Here is a 12,687-nt window from a genome sequence, read left to right as displayed (position 1 = left end):
AGTTCCTCTGCATCTTTCTTGTAGGCCCTCTAAGTACTGGAAGGCTGCTACAAGGTCTCCCCGGAGCCTTCTCTTCTCCAGGCTGAACAATCTCAACTTTCCCAGACTGTCTTCATAGGAGAGGTGCTCCAGTCCTCTGATCATCTTCGTGGCATTCTCTGGACTCACAGGTCCATGTCATTATTATTTTGGGGGCTCCAGAGGTTGACGCAGTACTCCAAGTGGGACCTCATGAGAGTGGAGTAGAGGGGGACAATAACATCCCTCAACCTACTGGTCATATTTCTTTTTATGCAGCCCAGGATGCAGTTGTCTTTCTAGACTGTGAGCGCACATTGCCGGCTCATGTTGAGCTCTCATTCACCAACACCTGCAAATGCTTCTCAGCAGGGCTGCTGTCAACCCATTCTCTGCCCAGCCTGCATTTGTGCATGGGATTGCTCTGCCCCATGTGCAGGACATTCCAACCCAGAGCAACACCTTTCTCCTTTGGAATTGAGGAGTCTCCACAGAGAGAAGGACCACGTTGAGTCTAGGCTTGAATGCAATAGAACTTTAATGAGTCAAAGAGGAAAACAAAGTCACTCCAGGCAGGGACTGCCGGTTCATAGGGGCAGCTGTGAGTCTTAGGTCCTTGGCTGTGGGGAAGATCTTGCGTGATGTCTGTCTGCCTGCCCCATAGACAGAGCGGAGACAGACGGTTCCCACCAGGTTGGCCTTGGGGGAACCTTGCTGCTAAGAGAATGTAAAGCAAACAATGAAAAAGGAAATAAAAGCCAAGTCTCTCAGCTATGCTGAAAGCAACATTGAAAACATCTATCCTCTGCCCAGCACCATGTTCTGAGCTCCTCAGGGTGTCTCCTTGGGAATTTCCCAGCAGCTTTAGCAGGGCTGACATCTGTTGCCACAGTAGCGGCTGGTAATGCAGGAGAGGTCACAGCAGCCAGAGTTGATGGGGACTCCGTCACAGCTGAGGATGCTGCCAACGGCAGCGGAGGTGGAGGATCCCACAACAGTGTTCTGTGGGAAGGAGCTGAGGATGGGGCCAGGCAGAGTCACCACCACAGGGGAGGGCTCGATGACAACGGTGGAGTTCTGGCACTGCCTGACACAGGGCTCATTGCAGCTGTTGGCCAGTGGGGTGGGGCCACAGGGCCGGCAGGGCAGGCACTGGTTGTAGCAGGACATGTCTCTCAGATGGAGGTGCGCCTGGGAGAAAATCATAGTACAGGCATGGGTGAGAAAGAAGCTTCCTGCTAGGTAGTTAGGAGGAAACTGTGCAGGGAGACACCAGGAGTTCTTTCCCTTGGACCCATGGACTCTACAAAGACTAGCCAGTCTTAGAGAGGTTCTTGCCAAGCCTCTAGAGCAGGAGCCACCTCAGCCAACGCCCAGTGTCCCTCCAAGCCACTCTTCCCCATTCAATGTCCCATAAGAAGGAGCACAAGAGTAGGGCAGAGTGGGTATCATCTGAGATGGCCATTGAGGCAAGACTTTATCCTGGAGCAGAAAGAGGAGAAAGCACTTCCCTCACCTGGTCTTCAATGCAGAAGGAGGCAAGAGAAGTGGATGAGAGAGCAAGGAGTTGTACTTGCTTTTATACTGGTCCTACACTTGCTCAGGTCCACAGGCAGCTTTTGTGGAGGTAGTAATCTTCTGAAATGCTCATCTCTAAAGCAAAATGTCCCAGCTAATGACGTAGGCTGTGTTTTGATTTTCTGCAGTGCTACCTTTTAATTTTCTTTTTTCTAGCATCCTCATTCTCTCATGGAATGCTGGGAATACGAGTCCATTGATTTCCAGGGCAGAAATGCGTCAGAGCAGCCAGAAGACACAGACTAAGAGCCAGAGTGGTCCTTTGCAGGCAGATGATGTAAGGCTGGGGCACTCTGGTGGGGTTGCTTGTGTTCTCCTTTTCAGGGAGGAGCTCAGGTGCTTCCAGCCCTGTAATCCTTAGCCCCATCACCCAAGGCGCTCATCCAGGAGGACATGTCACATCCTTCTCTCTCCCTCACTGCTGGGATTTGTATCTTTTCCTCCTAATGCTGCCCTCAGGAGAAGGTTATTGCCCTGTTTGGCCTCCTGCCATGGCTGGGAAGTCTCTGGGAGTTCTCAATGTACACTATGGATATGTTTGTGGCTTTATTGTAATCCAAGGTGCTCTGACCCTTCCCTGACATGGTGGTCCTCCGTGTCTCCTCTCTTGAGCTCACGGCTGCTTCTGTGGATGCATGTGTGCTTGTTTGTGTGGACATTTGTGCATGTGGACCGCTGTGAATGCATGTGTGTGCCAGCAATGTTGGTTGCCAGCAAGATGAGCAGTACAGATGTGAAAGCAGTGCTGCCTAAGGGTGCAGGCTGTTCCATGAGTCCCCTGAGTGCTATGCTTTGCCTGAATTTCAGTTGGTTTCTTCCTCTGCACATTATATTAGAGCACACAGATTTGCTGTTATCTTCCATTATGCCTTCCCATAGTCTCTCTTATTGCTTTATTTTAACTAAGTGTGAATGTTTCGGCAGGCTTTGCAAGAAAAAAAGAATATTAAGAGCATACATTTGTTACTTGTGCCTTTAGGTAAGACAATTTGGAATATCAGTCAAGGTTTTTCCTCCTTTCTGTCCTTCAGCAGGCTCTAAGAGTCTTAGACTGTATAAAAACATAAACTTACACCCAGTCAGAAACTTACTGATGTGGTGCTGAACTGGGCAAGGACTGAGACATTGGACTGAGCAGGTATTGAACTGAAGGGACCAAGGTCCTGATGTCACTGTGCTGTGCCCAGGAAGAGCACCAAGGACCTTCATGTCCTACATTGAAATCTGGATCTGAGTGATCAGCAACCGGCCCTGGGGCAAAGGCATATCTGATTAAGTGTCGCACACCTCAGCGCCTGATGATGTTGCCTGACTGGGTCAGGGAAAGACCCTCTTTTCCCCAGGGGCTGCTGGTGGTGGAAGGAAGGACACTGTGAAAGAGGTGGAAACACTGTCTGTCTTGGGAGCTGTTCCCCTGAGGAATTGCTCCTCTGGGTGACTTCTGGCTTATTCCTGTCAATGATCTTCCTCCTTTTCCAGACAAGCTTTCCTTGTCCATGGTCATCATATTTGGAGCCTGCTGGTGGGAAATGGGGGCTACAACAGCAGAGAGAATTTCCTTCCCTGTCTGCAGGTGACACCTAAGCCCCCTGATTTACCCCTTCCCTCCCTGTCTCCCTTATAGCCATGAGTCCATTTCTCCACGCACTCCCTTCACCTCTGCAAACCTCTTGGGCATTGGCTTTGGGCCACAGAGAGGCACCTGGAGGGAGTCTCTCATCCTTTCTTTCCCATCTCCAGAAAGACAGTGGAGACTCCATCTAGTCCCAGAGTTCTCCGATTGGTATGCCTGACACCTCCAGGTGCCATGGCTGCTCAGCTGTCCCTGTCTAAGGATGTAGCTGTACAAACTTAGTCTTGCTGGGCACTCTCCAAGAAGGCCTCCACTTTCTCCTTCTCTCTGGACAGAGGGCTTTTAGCCTTTTCCCACCTCTTCTTCTTTTGGTCCTCTCTCCTGCGCCCAAGGAAGGGGCAGGTCAGATTCCCAACTGTCAGCAATCCTGCTTCTTACCAAACATGACTGCAAGCACAGGGGCCGTTTCCCAGACAACATCTAGCATGGATGGTGCAGTACTGATAGACAAATCTGGACATTCACTGCAACTTGTCCTCGTGGGACGTCTGAGTCAGACCACAGTTACACTCAAGGTTTCAGTTAGACTCTTGTTCTCATTTTGATCTCACCAATTGACATCACAAGCAAATGGAAGTAATTGCACAGCCACGTACACACAGATACATGAGAAAATATCCATGCACTCAAAGGGTGTACACACCTGTCTACACCTGTTGACACACAGGTATGTGTGGTCACAAGCATGCATGTACACAAAGGCGCATACATGTACCTCTAGAAACACAGACATTTGGTCAGATGTGAGCAAACATGAAAAAACATATGTATGCACACCCAGCTACACAAGAACCCTTGTACCCGCACATACATTCACTCCTCAGGCTTGTCATCATGTAAGTGTTCACACGTGCTTGTATGCACTTTCACACTCACAATTGCACATAGATAATTGCATGCTTGAGTACATAGACATGTATGTGCGCACGTCTGCACACACTTGCACACTGACAGCACAGATGCATACTTGCCTACCTGCAAAAACATGCGTGGACACAAACACATGCACAGATATAAACAGAAATGTCCTTGTTCACACACACGCTGGCAGACACTCACTCTCATATGTGCATTGCAAATACCCACACAAATGCAAATACAGAGGCACAAATATGCCCCCAGGCGCAGACAGATGCATATGCACAGGAGGAAGCCCAGCCTCTCCCCACACTCTGAGAAGCAGGACTCCACGGGCAGCTCTCTGCCCCTGTGCCCCTGACAACTTCAGGCAAGTCCTCGAAAGCCTACTGCTAAGAAGGCAAATGAGGCGCCAGCCACTGTTGGTGGATTTAGTGACAGCAGAGGGCTTTTGGGCTTTTGTGCATTGGCCAGAAGTAGTTCAACTGATTGTGTTCTCAATTACAGGAAAGAGAGAAGGTGTATTGAGGTCCAAGCAGCGGGGTCTTTTTTTGAAATTTAACCATGTTCATATACCAATTCTGTCCATGAGAGACAAAGTCAAAGCTTAAGACCACCCCTATTGCTGCAGCTCCAGGAATTCTCCACTTTACAAGTCAAAATGATCCCGACGTTTTGCAAGCTCCGGCTCATCCCTGGTGGTTGCCGTAAGGCAGTTGTGGAGGTCTGGGACCAGTTCCAGGTTCAATGCAGGGAGAGGTGCTGCCCTGACACGCTCACATGGCAGCAAAGGGTTGTGTGTGGGGGGTGAGCTCCATGGCCTGCAGCTGCAAATGCTGGGGCTGGGACACCAGAGAGGAAGCTGGCCTGATGAAGTTGCCTTAAGATAAATACCATCTCTTCAAAAGACAAACTAATATTACTTAAAAGGGGTTTAAAAGAAACAGAGAGTGAGAGATTTTACCAAGGTCTGTAGTGATAGGACTTTGAAAGAGGGTAGATTTAGATCGTACATAAGTAAGAAATGTTTTTCAATTAGGGTGGTGAGACATTGGAAGAAATGTTCCCAAAAACTTGTGGATTCCCCATCACCGGAATTGCTCAAGGTCAGGTTGGATAGGGCTTTGAGTAATCTGCACTAGTAACGGATGTCACAAGACTAGATGGTCCTTCAAGGTCCCTTCAAAACCAAACCAAACCATTTTATGATTCTATGATTATGTGATTCCATGATTCTATGAAAGCCCTGACCAGGCCCACTGCAGGGCACTGACACTCTGCCTGCTGGAACTACCTTGCCCTAACCAGCTCCACCTGGCCAGGCACCCCAGGGTCCTTCCCCCACTGCCTGTCACTAGCATTGCCATCGGTATTGGCAAAGGCTAGGCACCAGCATCAACATTGGAATTGGCATCAGGCTTCTCACAAGCTCCTCCATCATTTCCCCCATGGAGGTCTTTTCTGGAGCTCGGGAGGCCATGCCATAATGTCAGGAGTTTGAGCTCAACACAGACTTGAGAAAATGATGTAGAACTGGCTGAAACCTTCAGACTTTCTCCATAGGTTCCAGATCATGAGGCTATTGTAGAGGATTTCCCTCCACACCAAACACAGAGTCTTTGGGTGTGCAGGTGAAGCCCTGGAGACAGAATGAAAGCCTCAAAACCCTTTGCAAAGACACATTTAGGGCCCTGAGAGGAGTATTCTCTGTCCATCTGGTCCCCAGGGAGACGTGTCTGGCTCGAGTAGCTCACTCAGCTGTTCCAAGTCAATGTTCTTGGGCTTTAGAAGCAGAGAGGGAAACCAGGTTTCTGCAACCACAGATGTCCCTGTCTTTAACTGGCAAAGGATCCCTTCTCCAGGCATTATTTGGATGCGCTTCAAACTGGCCAGGCAGCATGCTTGCCTCTGTGGTGGTGTCCTGGAACCCAGGGAAGCACAAGCAGACTGGGATCGTTCATATAGGTATCTGAAGGGATGGATGGAGCATGTCTGTAAAGCAGAGGGCAAGGGCATCTGTGCTGCCTTCTGTGCCTCCCCAGCCTGTATGCCAATGAGGAAAGCTGTTGGGACATATATAGGTGTGCCTTTCTCAGTCATGTCAAGGCCCAGGGACTTGGAACACAGGAGTGGAAACTCAGCAGAAGCATCCCACCTGCTTGCCTTGCTCCTATGCTTCCCTCAGCATCCACCAATCACTCTTGACAGAAGACACGATTCCTCCTGTGGTTTATTTGTTGGCCAAACTTGCCTAAGGAGGGAAAAATGCCTTTCTTGCCTTGCATCTAGGAATTGTCTGAACCTTAAGTCTGCAATATCAGCCTGTTCAAATACATGGATCAGCCTTTGGTAGCTTATAGAAAGAGAGATGGAGGATGAAGCCAGAAATAAAGCTCATGAAGTGATAGATAGATGCATTTAGAGTCAGGCAAAGGTGACCAATGGCTGAAGGTGAGTCAGCAGTGTGCTCTTGTGGCAAAGCAGACTTATGGCACTTTTATCTCACCATTTCTGACAGCTCTTCTCTCTTGGGGTTGTTGGCGCAGAGGTTTCCGAGTCACTCTCACACTTGCAGGAGGATCGGTCTCAGCATGCACCTTTGGTATCTCGTCCTCACTGCCTTCCTGAGGCAACCACTGGGTAAGCATTGGCTTTGTCTGGAGGCACGATTCCTCTCCTTCCTAGGAGACCCGCATCCCCTCAACAGTTCTCTGCAGGGAGCTGCTCTTGAATTATGGTCAAATATTGGGAAACATCAGGTCAGATGGGTTTTTCTGCACCTGCTTTCTCAAGATACTGCTGCTACTGATACAAAAGAAAAGATGAGACTGAGAAGAAACAGCTCCTCTCCTGACCATCATAGACCCCTTGCCTTCCTATTTTCTTGCCAGTTGCCCACCTCTCTCTGTCTCTTTCAATCTTTCTGGGCCCAGTGTTTCACCTGGCAACCCAAAAGCACAGGACTTTTGCAAGTTGATGCAGGAACATGAAAGCACTCTCAACCCACTCATTCTTAGGGTGTCCCAGTCTCTCTCCTGGCTGGCACAAGTCACACAGCATGCCCTGACTAGCCATTCCTCCTGCAAGTCCACAATGCCTGAGCTTCCTTTTCCCTACCTTCTTTGACCTCGGAGACATCTGAGAAGACAGGGAATGGGGAGCAGGATGAAACATCTTTGCAGGTGTTCCCATGGTCTCTCACCCTGCTGGAGATATTCTGGATCTAGCAGAGGAGAGCCAGCCTCCACAAGTTCTTCCCTGGAGACTCCGGGCAGCAAGAGCGTGGGGATGGAAGACCTGACTGTCTCTGGGGGTATCCCTTTGGGAGTTAATTGACACTATTATGCTGTGGGATCCATGCTGACCTGAGGTCTCAGACTTCTTGCCCAGAGACACTCACCATATTGCTGTTCCCATCCATGGGGCTCTTGCTGCAGCGCAAAGCATAGGAAATCTTCTCCTCTGACACTTTGCATGCCCTCTTGTTTTGCATCTTGGAGCCTTTCCACGCAGTTGCTGACCCTTGCTTTCTTCCAGGTACCATGAGGCAGACCATCGTCACTCACCAAGAAGGACAAGTCAATGTAGAGGAGAAAGGCATCTTCCAGTCCACCTGCACCTAGCAGACCGCTAATTTTTATGGTTTGTTTTGGTACCAACAAAGGAAAGGCCAAGCCCCACATCTTGTTTCATATCAGGCAGCAGCTGGCCCCAAGCACAGTGGCCAACTTACCACGTTGCTGAACACCACGGGGAAACACAGCCTCCTGCAGCTGGAGGAAGTTGAGTTCTCTGACAGTGCCTTGTACCTCTGTGCTGTGCATGACACCCCAGTGCAGGGAGCTTCCTTGTCTGTGCAAGAACCCAGGGGAGGGAGGGAATGTGTCTGTGCAGGACTGAGCTTCATGGAAAGGGCCCTCAACACTGTTTCCTCAGTACATCCAGAGCTCTGCTGCCCAAGATCTTCTTTGCAGAAGAGGCCAATGTCAGTGGTGTGAGAGGAAGGAGAAGGTGATGAAAGAGTCTCAGGTTCTCTTATTTTCACCTTGGGTTACATGGTTATTATACCTAACAGCTCTGGTGAGGTGACAGGCAATGCAGGAGTCTGGGACTGCTTGTATAATAGTTCCTTGCTGCAACTCTTTACTTTCTCTTTTTTCCTGCTACATATTGATTTATCAGGGTTTCCTGTAGGACTGTCTCTTAGAGTATCTGCTCTGGGATGTATCCCTTAGAGGCTGGAGTTCAAAGAAAGATGAGAAACCTAAATAACATGCCACAGGGCAATGTCCCTTCCTGGAACTACAAGATTACAACAAATTTGCCAAATACTCAGAACTACCCTTGGATCCTCCAGTTGCTGCATGTCTGTGTGCTGGGTTCTGGAAGCCTTTTCTCCCCAGTGCATTTTGCTGGTCCTTGGAGCTCTTCTCATGCCCAACTTCATGATCTTCCCTTAGCACCACCTTATTTTTTTCTGCAGTGGTCCCAGGCTGTAAAGCTCTATGCAACATCTCAGTGGGGGAGCAAACCACCAGGCAGAGGTGGACAACAGGCCTTGCCAGGAGAAGAGCTGGCCTTGGGGAAAGGCACTTCATGCCTGGGAGAATGCCAGGCACCACAGTGCAGCCATGGGGAATTGGGCACTAGCTACTGTCCTTGGGATGCCCTGCTGGGGGTGTTTGAGAGGCACTGGTGCCCTAGTGTGTCCCATGGCCAGGTTTATTTCAGCCTGTGAGTCCCCTTAGCCCTGCACATCTGTGTAACTGCTGGGCTGTGAAGGGAACTCTTAGGGAGTAGAAGGTGAAGAGATGACCTGCCCTTGCTACCACTGCTCTTGGGTGTAGGCCATGCCCCATCATTCTGAAGACAGGTGGGCTGTTTTGAAGGCTTTTTCTCACTTTACCCTGACTCCTGCATCCATTGGGGACCATCTTCTGACTGAACTTCTTTTCCCCTCTGCACAGACATGTGAGCTGCTGACCTCTCAGAGCCCCAAGCAGCACCAGCTTCCTCTCTAAGGGAAAGCAGTGGTGAGCCTCCCTGTTGCAGGATGTGCTCTGAGGCCAAGGGATCGTATATGAGCAGAGATGCTGGAATACAGGGCCTGATACCCACTGGCTGTGGAAAAGATATCTTCCTCAGCTCAAGAAATGGTAACTGGAAAGGACCCATTGCCCTGTAGCCCACCCTCCCCTTCCTCTTCTGCTTGTGCCCCCACCTTATTCCCCGCCACCCAAGGCAATGCCTTTCTTCCTTGGCAATACAAGATAATATCCATCAAGAAAAGAATTACGTGTAGGCAGAGGCTTGGATGCAGAAAACTTTAATGACTCTGAAGAGGGATACAAGTTCACTTTCAGAGGATGCCAGTGCAGGTAGATCACAAGCAGCTGCCACCATTGCCCATGGCGGAGACCACACAGGGCATCGATCTGCCTGTACCACAGAAGAGGGTCCAGCAGATGCCTCAGGTTGGCTCTGGGGTTCTTACAACACAGAACACCAGAAGACAAGAAAGAGAAGGGAGAGAGAGTAAGACAGGGAAGTTAGACTTTGGCAATGATTTGAGAGGTCCCAAGCTGCCCTCCCTTGGAAGGGCAGTACTGAATTCTCAGCCTCTCTGAAATCAATGGCCAGAAGCTCTATCCTCAATCCAGCATCAGCTTCTGGGTTCTGGGAGGTCCTTGTCCAGGCTGTCACCAGTGGATTTAGCAGGGGAGGCACCTTCTGCCATAGTAGCGGCTGGAAATGCCAGAGAGGTCACAGGACCCGGAGGTGATAGGCACCCCATCACGGCTGAGGATACTGCCAACAGCAGCAGAGGTGGAGGATCCCACAACAGTGTTCTGCGGGAAGGAGCTGAGGATGGGGCCGGGCAGGGTCACCACCACGGGGGAGGGCTGGATGACGACGCAGGAGTCCTGGCACTGCCTGACACAGGGCTCATTGCAGCTGTTGGCCAGTGGGGTGGGGCCACAGGGCCGGCAGGGCAGGCACTGGTTGTAGCAGGACATGTCTCAAGGGTGGATGTGTACCTGGGAGAGAGGTCAGGGGGGAGTTAGAGGTATATGTGAGGAGCAGTCCACCACAAGTGTGTCACCGTGCCATGAGCATTTCAAAAGCACCTGCAGAGCCAGGAGGTAGAAAGCGTGCGGTGAGGCAGAAGGAAATTCTTGGCCTCAACCATGCAATTTAATGCAAAGTTTTGGAAGGCCTAACAAGGTTGCTACTTATCTCTTCAGTGAAGAGCTTTCTCAGGCAAGTTCCAGATACTCTCCAAGTCAGACTTTCACCCATTTTTCCCCCTCTCAAGCAGCACCAAGACCCAGCACAGGATGGAGGGTCACACATCTGCATGAACACAAAAAGGACATGAGGAAAGGGATTCAGACTCACCTGGTTCCCAAGGAGAAGGATGACAGAGAAGTAGATGAGAGAGTGAGGAGTTGGGCTGGCTTTTATTGTGGCCCTGACCTGCCCCGGGCCCAGAGGTAGCTTCTACAGAAGTGGCAGTTTTCTAAGCTGCTTATGATGAACAGAAAACATCCCAGCTAATGACATGGGCTGGGTGGTTGTTTTCCCCGATGCCGACATTTCATTTCCTGGCTTATGCCATACCCATTCCCTTACTGATGCTTATTCTGAGTGCTGGGATTGAAAGGCCTCAGGATTTCCAGGGCAGGAATGTGTCAGTGCCTGCTGAAGCCTCAGCTCAAGTGCCAAATGGGTGCAGTGCAGGCAAGTGATGTTGGCCTGGGGCACACTGGTGGGGTGGTCTGTGGCTGCATTGACAGGAACGGGCCAAACTACTCCCAACCCTGCAATCCTTGGTTGGTCTCCCAAGGACTTCCCTGTGTGAGGATGTGCCTTGTCTTTCTCTCCCTCCCATCTCACTCCAGTGGTCACTTGTAGGGTGCAGGTGGGCTGCACTGCTGGGTTTCATCAACTCTTTAAATCTTTCACTGAGGAAACTAAGCAGCCTTCCCCAAGCTATGGGTATTGAGGGCTGCAAAGGTTATTTCCCCCATGATTTCAACACTGCTGAAAATCAAAGTTGTGTGGGTCCTCTACTACCACCAGGTTATTATGGGTGGACATATTGAAGAGAAAACTTGTTTCTTGGCATAGCACACAGATAACCAGGGGAAGGCTTATGCTTTGCAAAACACCTGAGTGTTACCATTGTCTACAAGATGTAAAAATTTTGAGGGAGGCCTGCAGTTTGCTTAAATATTCCCTGAACTTATCCTCTTCCACCCAGGATACACCTCCCTGGCTCTTAACTTCCCCCTTGGTTTCAGGGACCTAGGATTCCTAAAGACTGATCTTTCTCATGAAGACTGAGGCAAAGAAGACATTCAGCACCTTAGTCTTTCCATGTCCTGTGTTGCCAGGCTGTGCAGCATCAGAGAAGGTCCACTCATTCATCAGGGGGACTACAGTTCCTCTAGCCTTCCTTTTGTCACCTGTGTCCTTAGAGAAGCCCTTCTTGTTGCCATTGACATCTGTTGCCAGAGTCAGTTCCAGTTGGCCTTTGACTTTCCTAACCACATCCCTGCATATGCATGGGATGGCCATGGACCCTGTATGGGGAATGGCATGCTTGGACATGTGTCTCTCTAATCCTCCTAGGTTACCCATCCTTGCTTCCACCTTCTGCATGCTTCCTTCTTGTGTTTTGGTTTGGCCAGGAGCTCCATGTTCATTCATGCAGGCCTCCTGGCATGCCTTCCTAACTTTTTGCTCATTGGGACAGTCTGCTCTTGAGTTGGAGGAGGTGATACTGGAACATTAACCAGCTTTCTGGGGCCCCTTCTCTGCCTCCAGGGCCACATCACTGAGAACTCTTTTGAGCATCTCTTTAAAGAGACCAAAGTCTGATCTCCTAAAGTCCAGGGTTTTGATCTTGCTATTTACCCTTCTTGTCCTCAGGATCTTGAAGTCCACCATTTCATGGTCACTGCAGCCCAGGCTGCATTTGGTCTTCATATGCACAACAAGACTTTCATTCTTGGTGCCTATGAGATCCAGCAGAACACCTGTCCTCATTGGATCCTCTATCACTTGGGTGATGAAGTTGTCATGCATGCATTCAAGGAACATCCTGGCTTGTTTATGTCCTCCTGTGTTGTCCATCCAGCAGATATCACAGTGGTTGGACCGCTTAAGCACTGTTTTCTTGAACTTGTGATCCGTTCTTGGCACATCACCCCAGGCCATTTGCTCATCAGCTGTGTCCATGACTCCCTCAAAGGGCCGCAGGTTACTCTGTCCCTCCCCTGTCATTCCTAGTTTAAAGCCCTCCTTACCAGGTCAGCCACGTTATTGGCAAAGGCAACTCTGCCCCACTTGGTGAGGTGGATCCCAGCTCTCCTGAGCAGTTGCTGCTCTGCAAACAGGGCCCCATACTTGTAGAAACCAAAACCCTGTCACCAACTCCAGTTCCACAGACAATTATTGACCTGCATTATCAGTGCCCTCCTCCTTACACCCTTTCCTCTCACCAGCAGGATAGAGGAAAACACCACCTGGGCCCCCATGCCCTTGAATACTTCCCACAGAGCTCTTTAATCACTTTTTATATTGTCTAGATTTCC

At 50.0% G+C, this 12,687-nt stretch overlaps 1 protein-coding gene across 1 annotated transcript; it reads right to left on the bottom strand.

The window, feature by feature from the left end:
- Positions 1–882: 882 nt before the first annotated feature.
- Positions 883–12,331, bottom strand: LOC128919493 (uncharacterized). The gene is made up of 3 exons (XM_054224791.1): positions 12,008–12,331; positions 10,487–10,588; positions 883–1,209 (listed from the first exon to the last, which is right to left on the bottom strand). The coding sequence occupies exons 1-3, from the start codon at positions 12,329–12,331 to the stop codon at positions 883–885; spliced, it is 753 nt and encodes a 250-aa protein (XP_054080766.1).
- Between the last annotated feature and the right edge of the window lie 356 nt (positions 12,332–12,687).

The sequence above is a fragment of the Rissa tridactyla genome, chromosome 19 (assembly GCF_028500815.1).
Source record: "Rissa tridactyla isolate bRisTri1 chromosome 19, bRisTri1.patW.cur.20221130, whole genome shotgun sequence".
Taxonomy (NCBI): domain Eukaryota; kingdom Metazoa; phylum Chordata; class Aves; order Charadriiformes; family Laridae; genus Rissa; species Rissa tridactyla.
The sequence above is the reverse complement of the archived record's forward strand: the minus strand, read 5'-3'. Positions and strand labels throughout refer to the sequence as shown.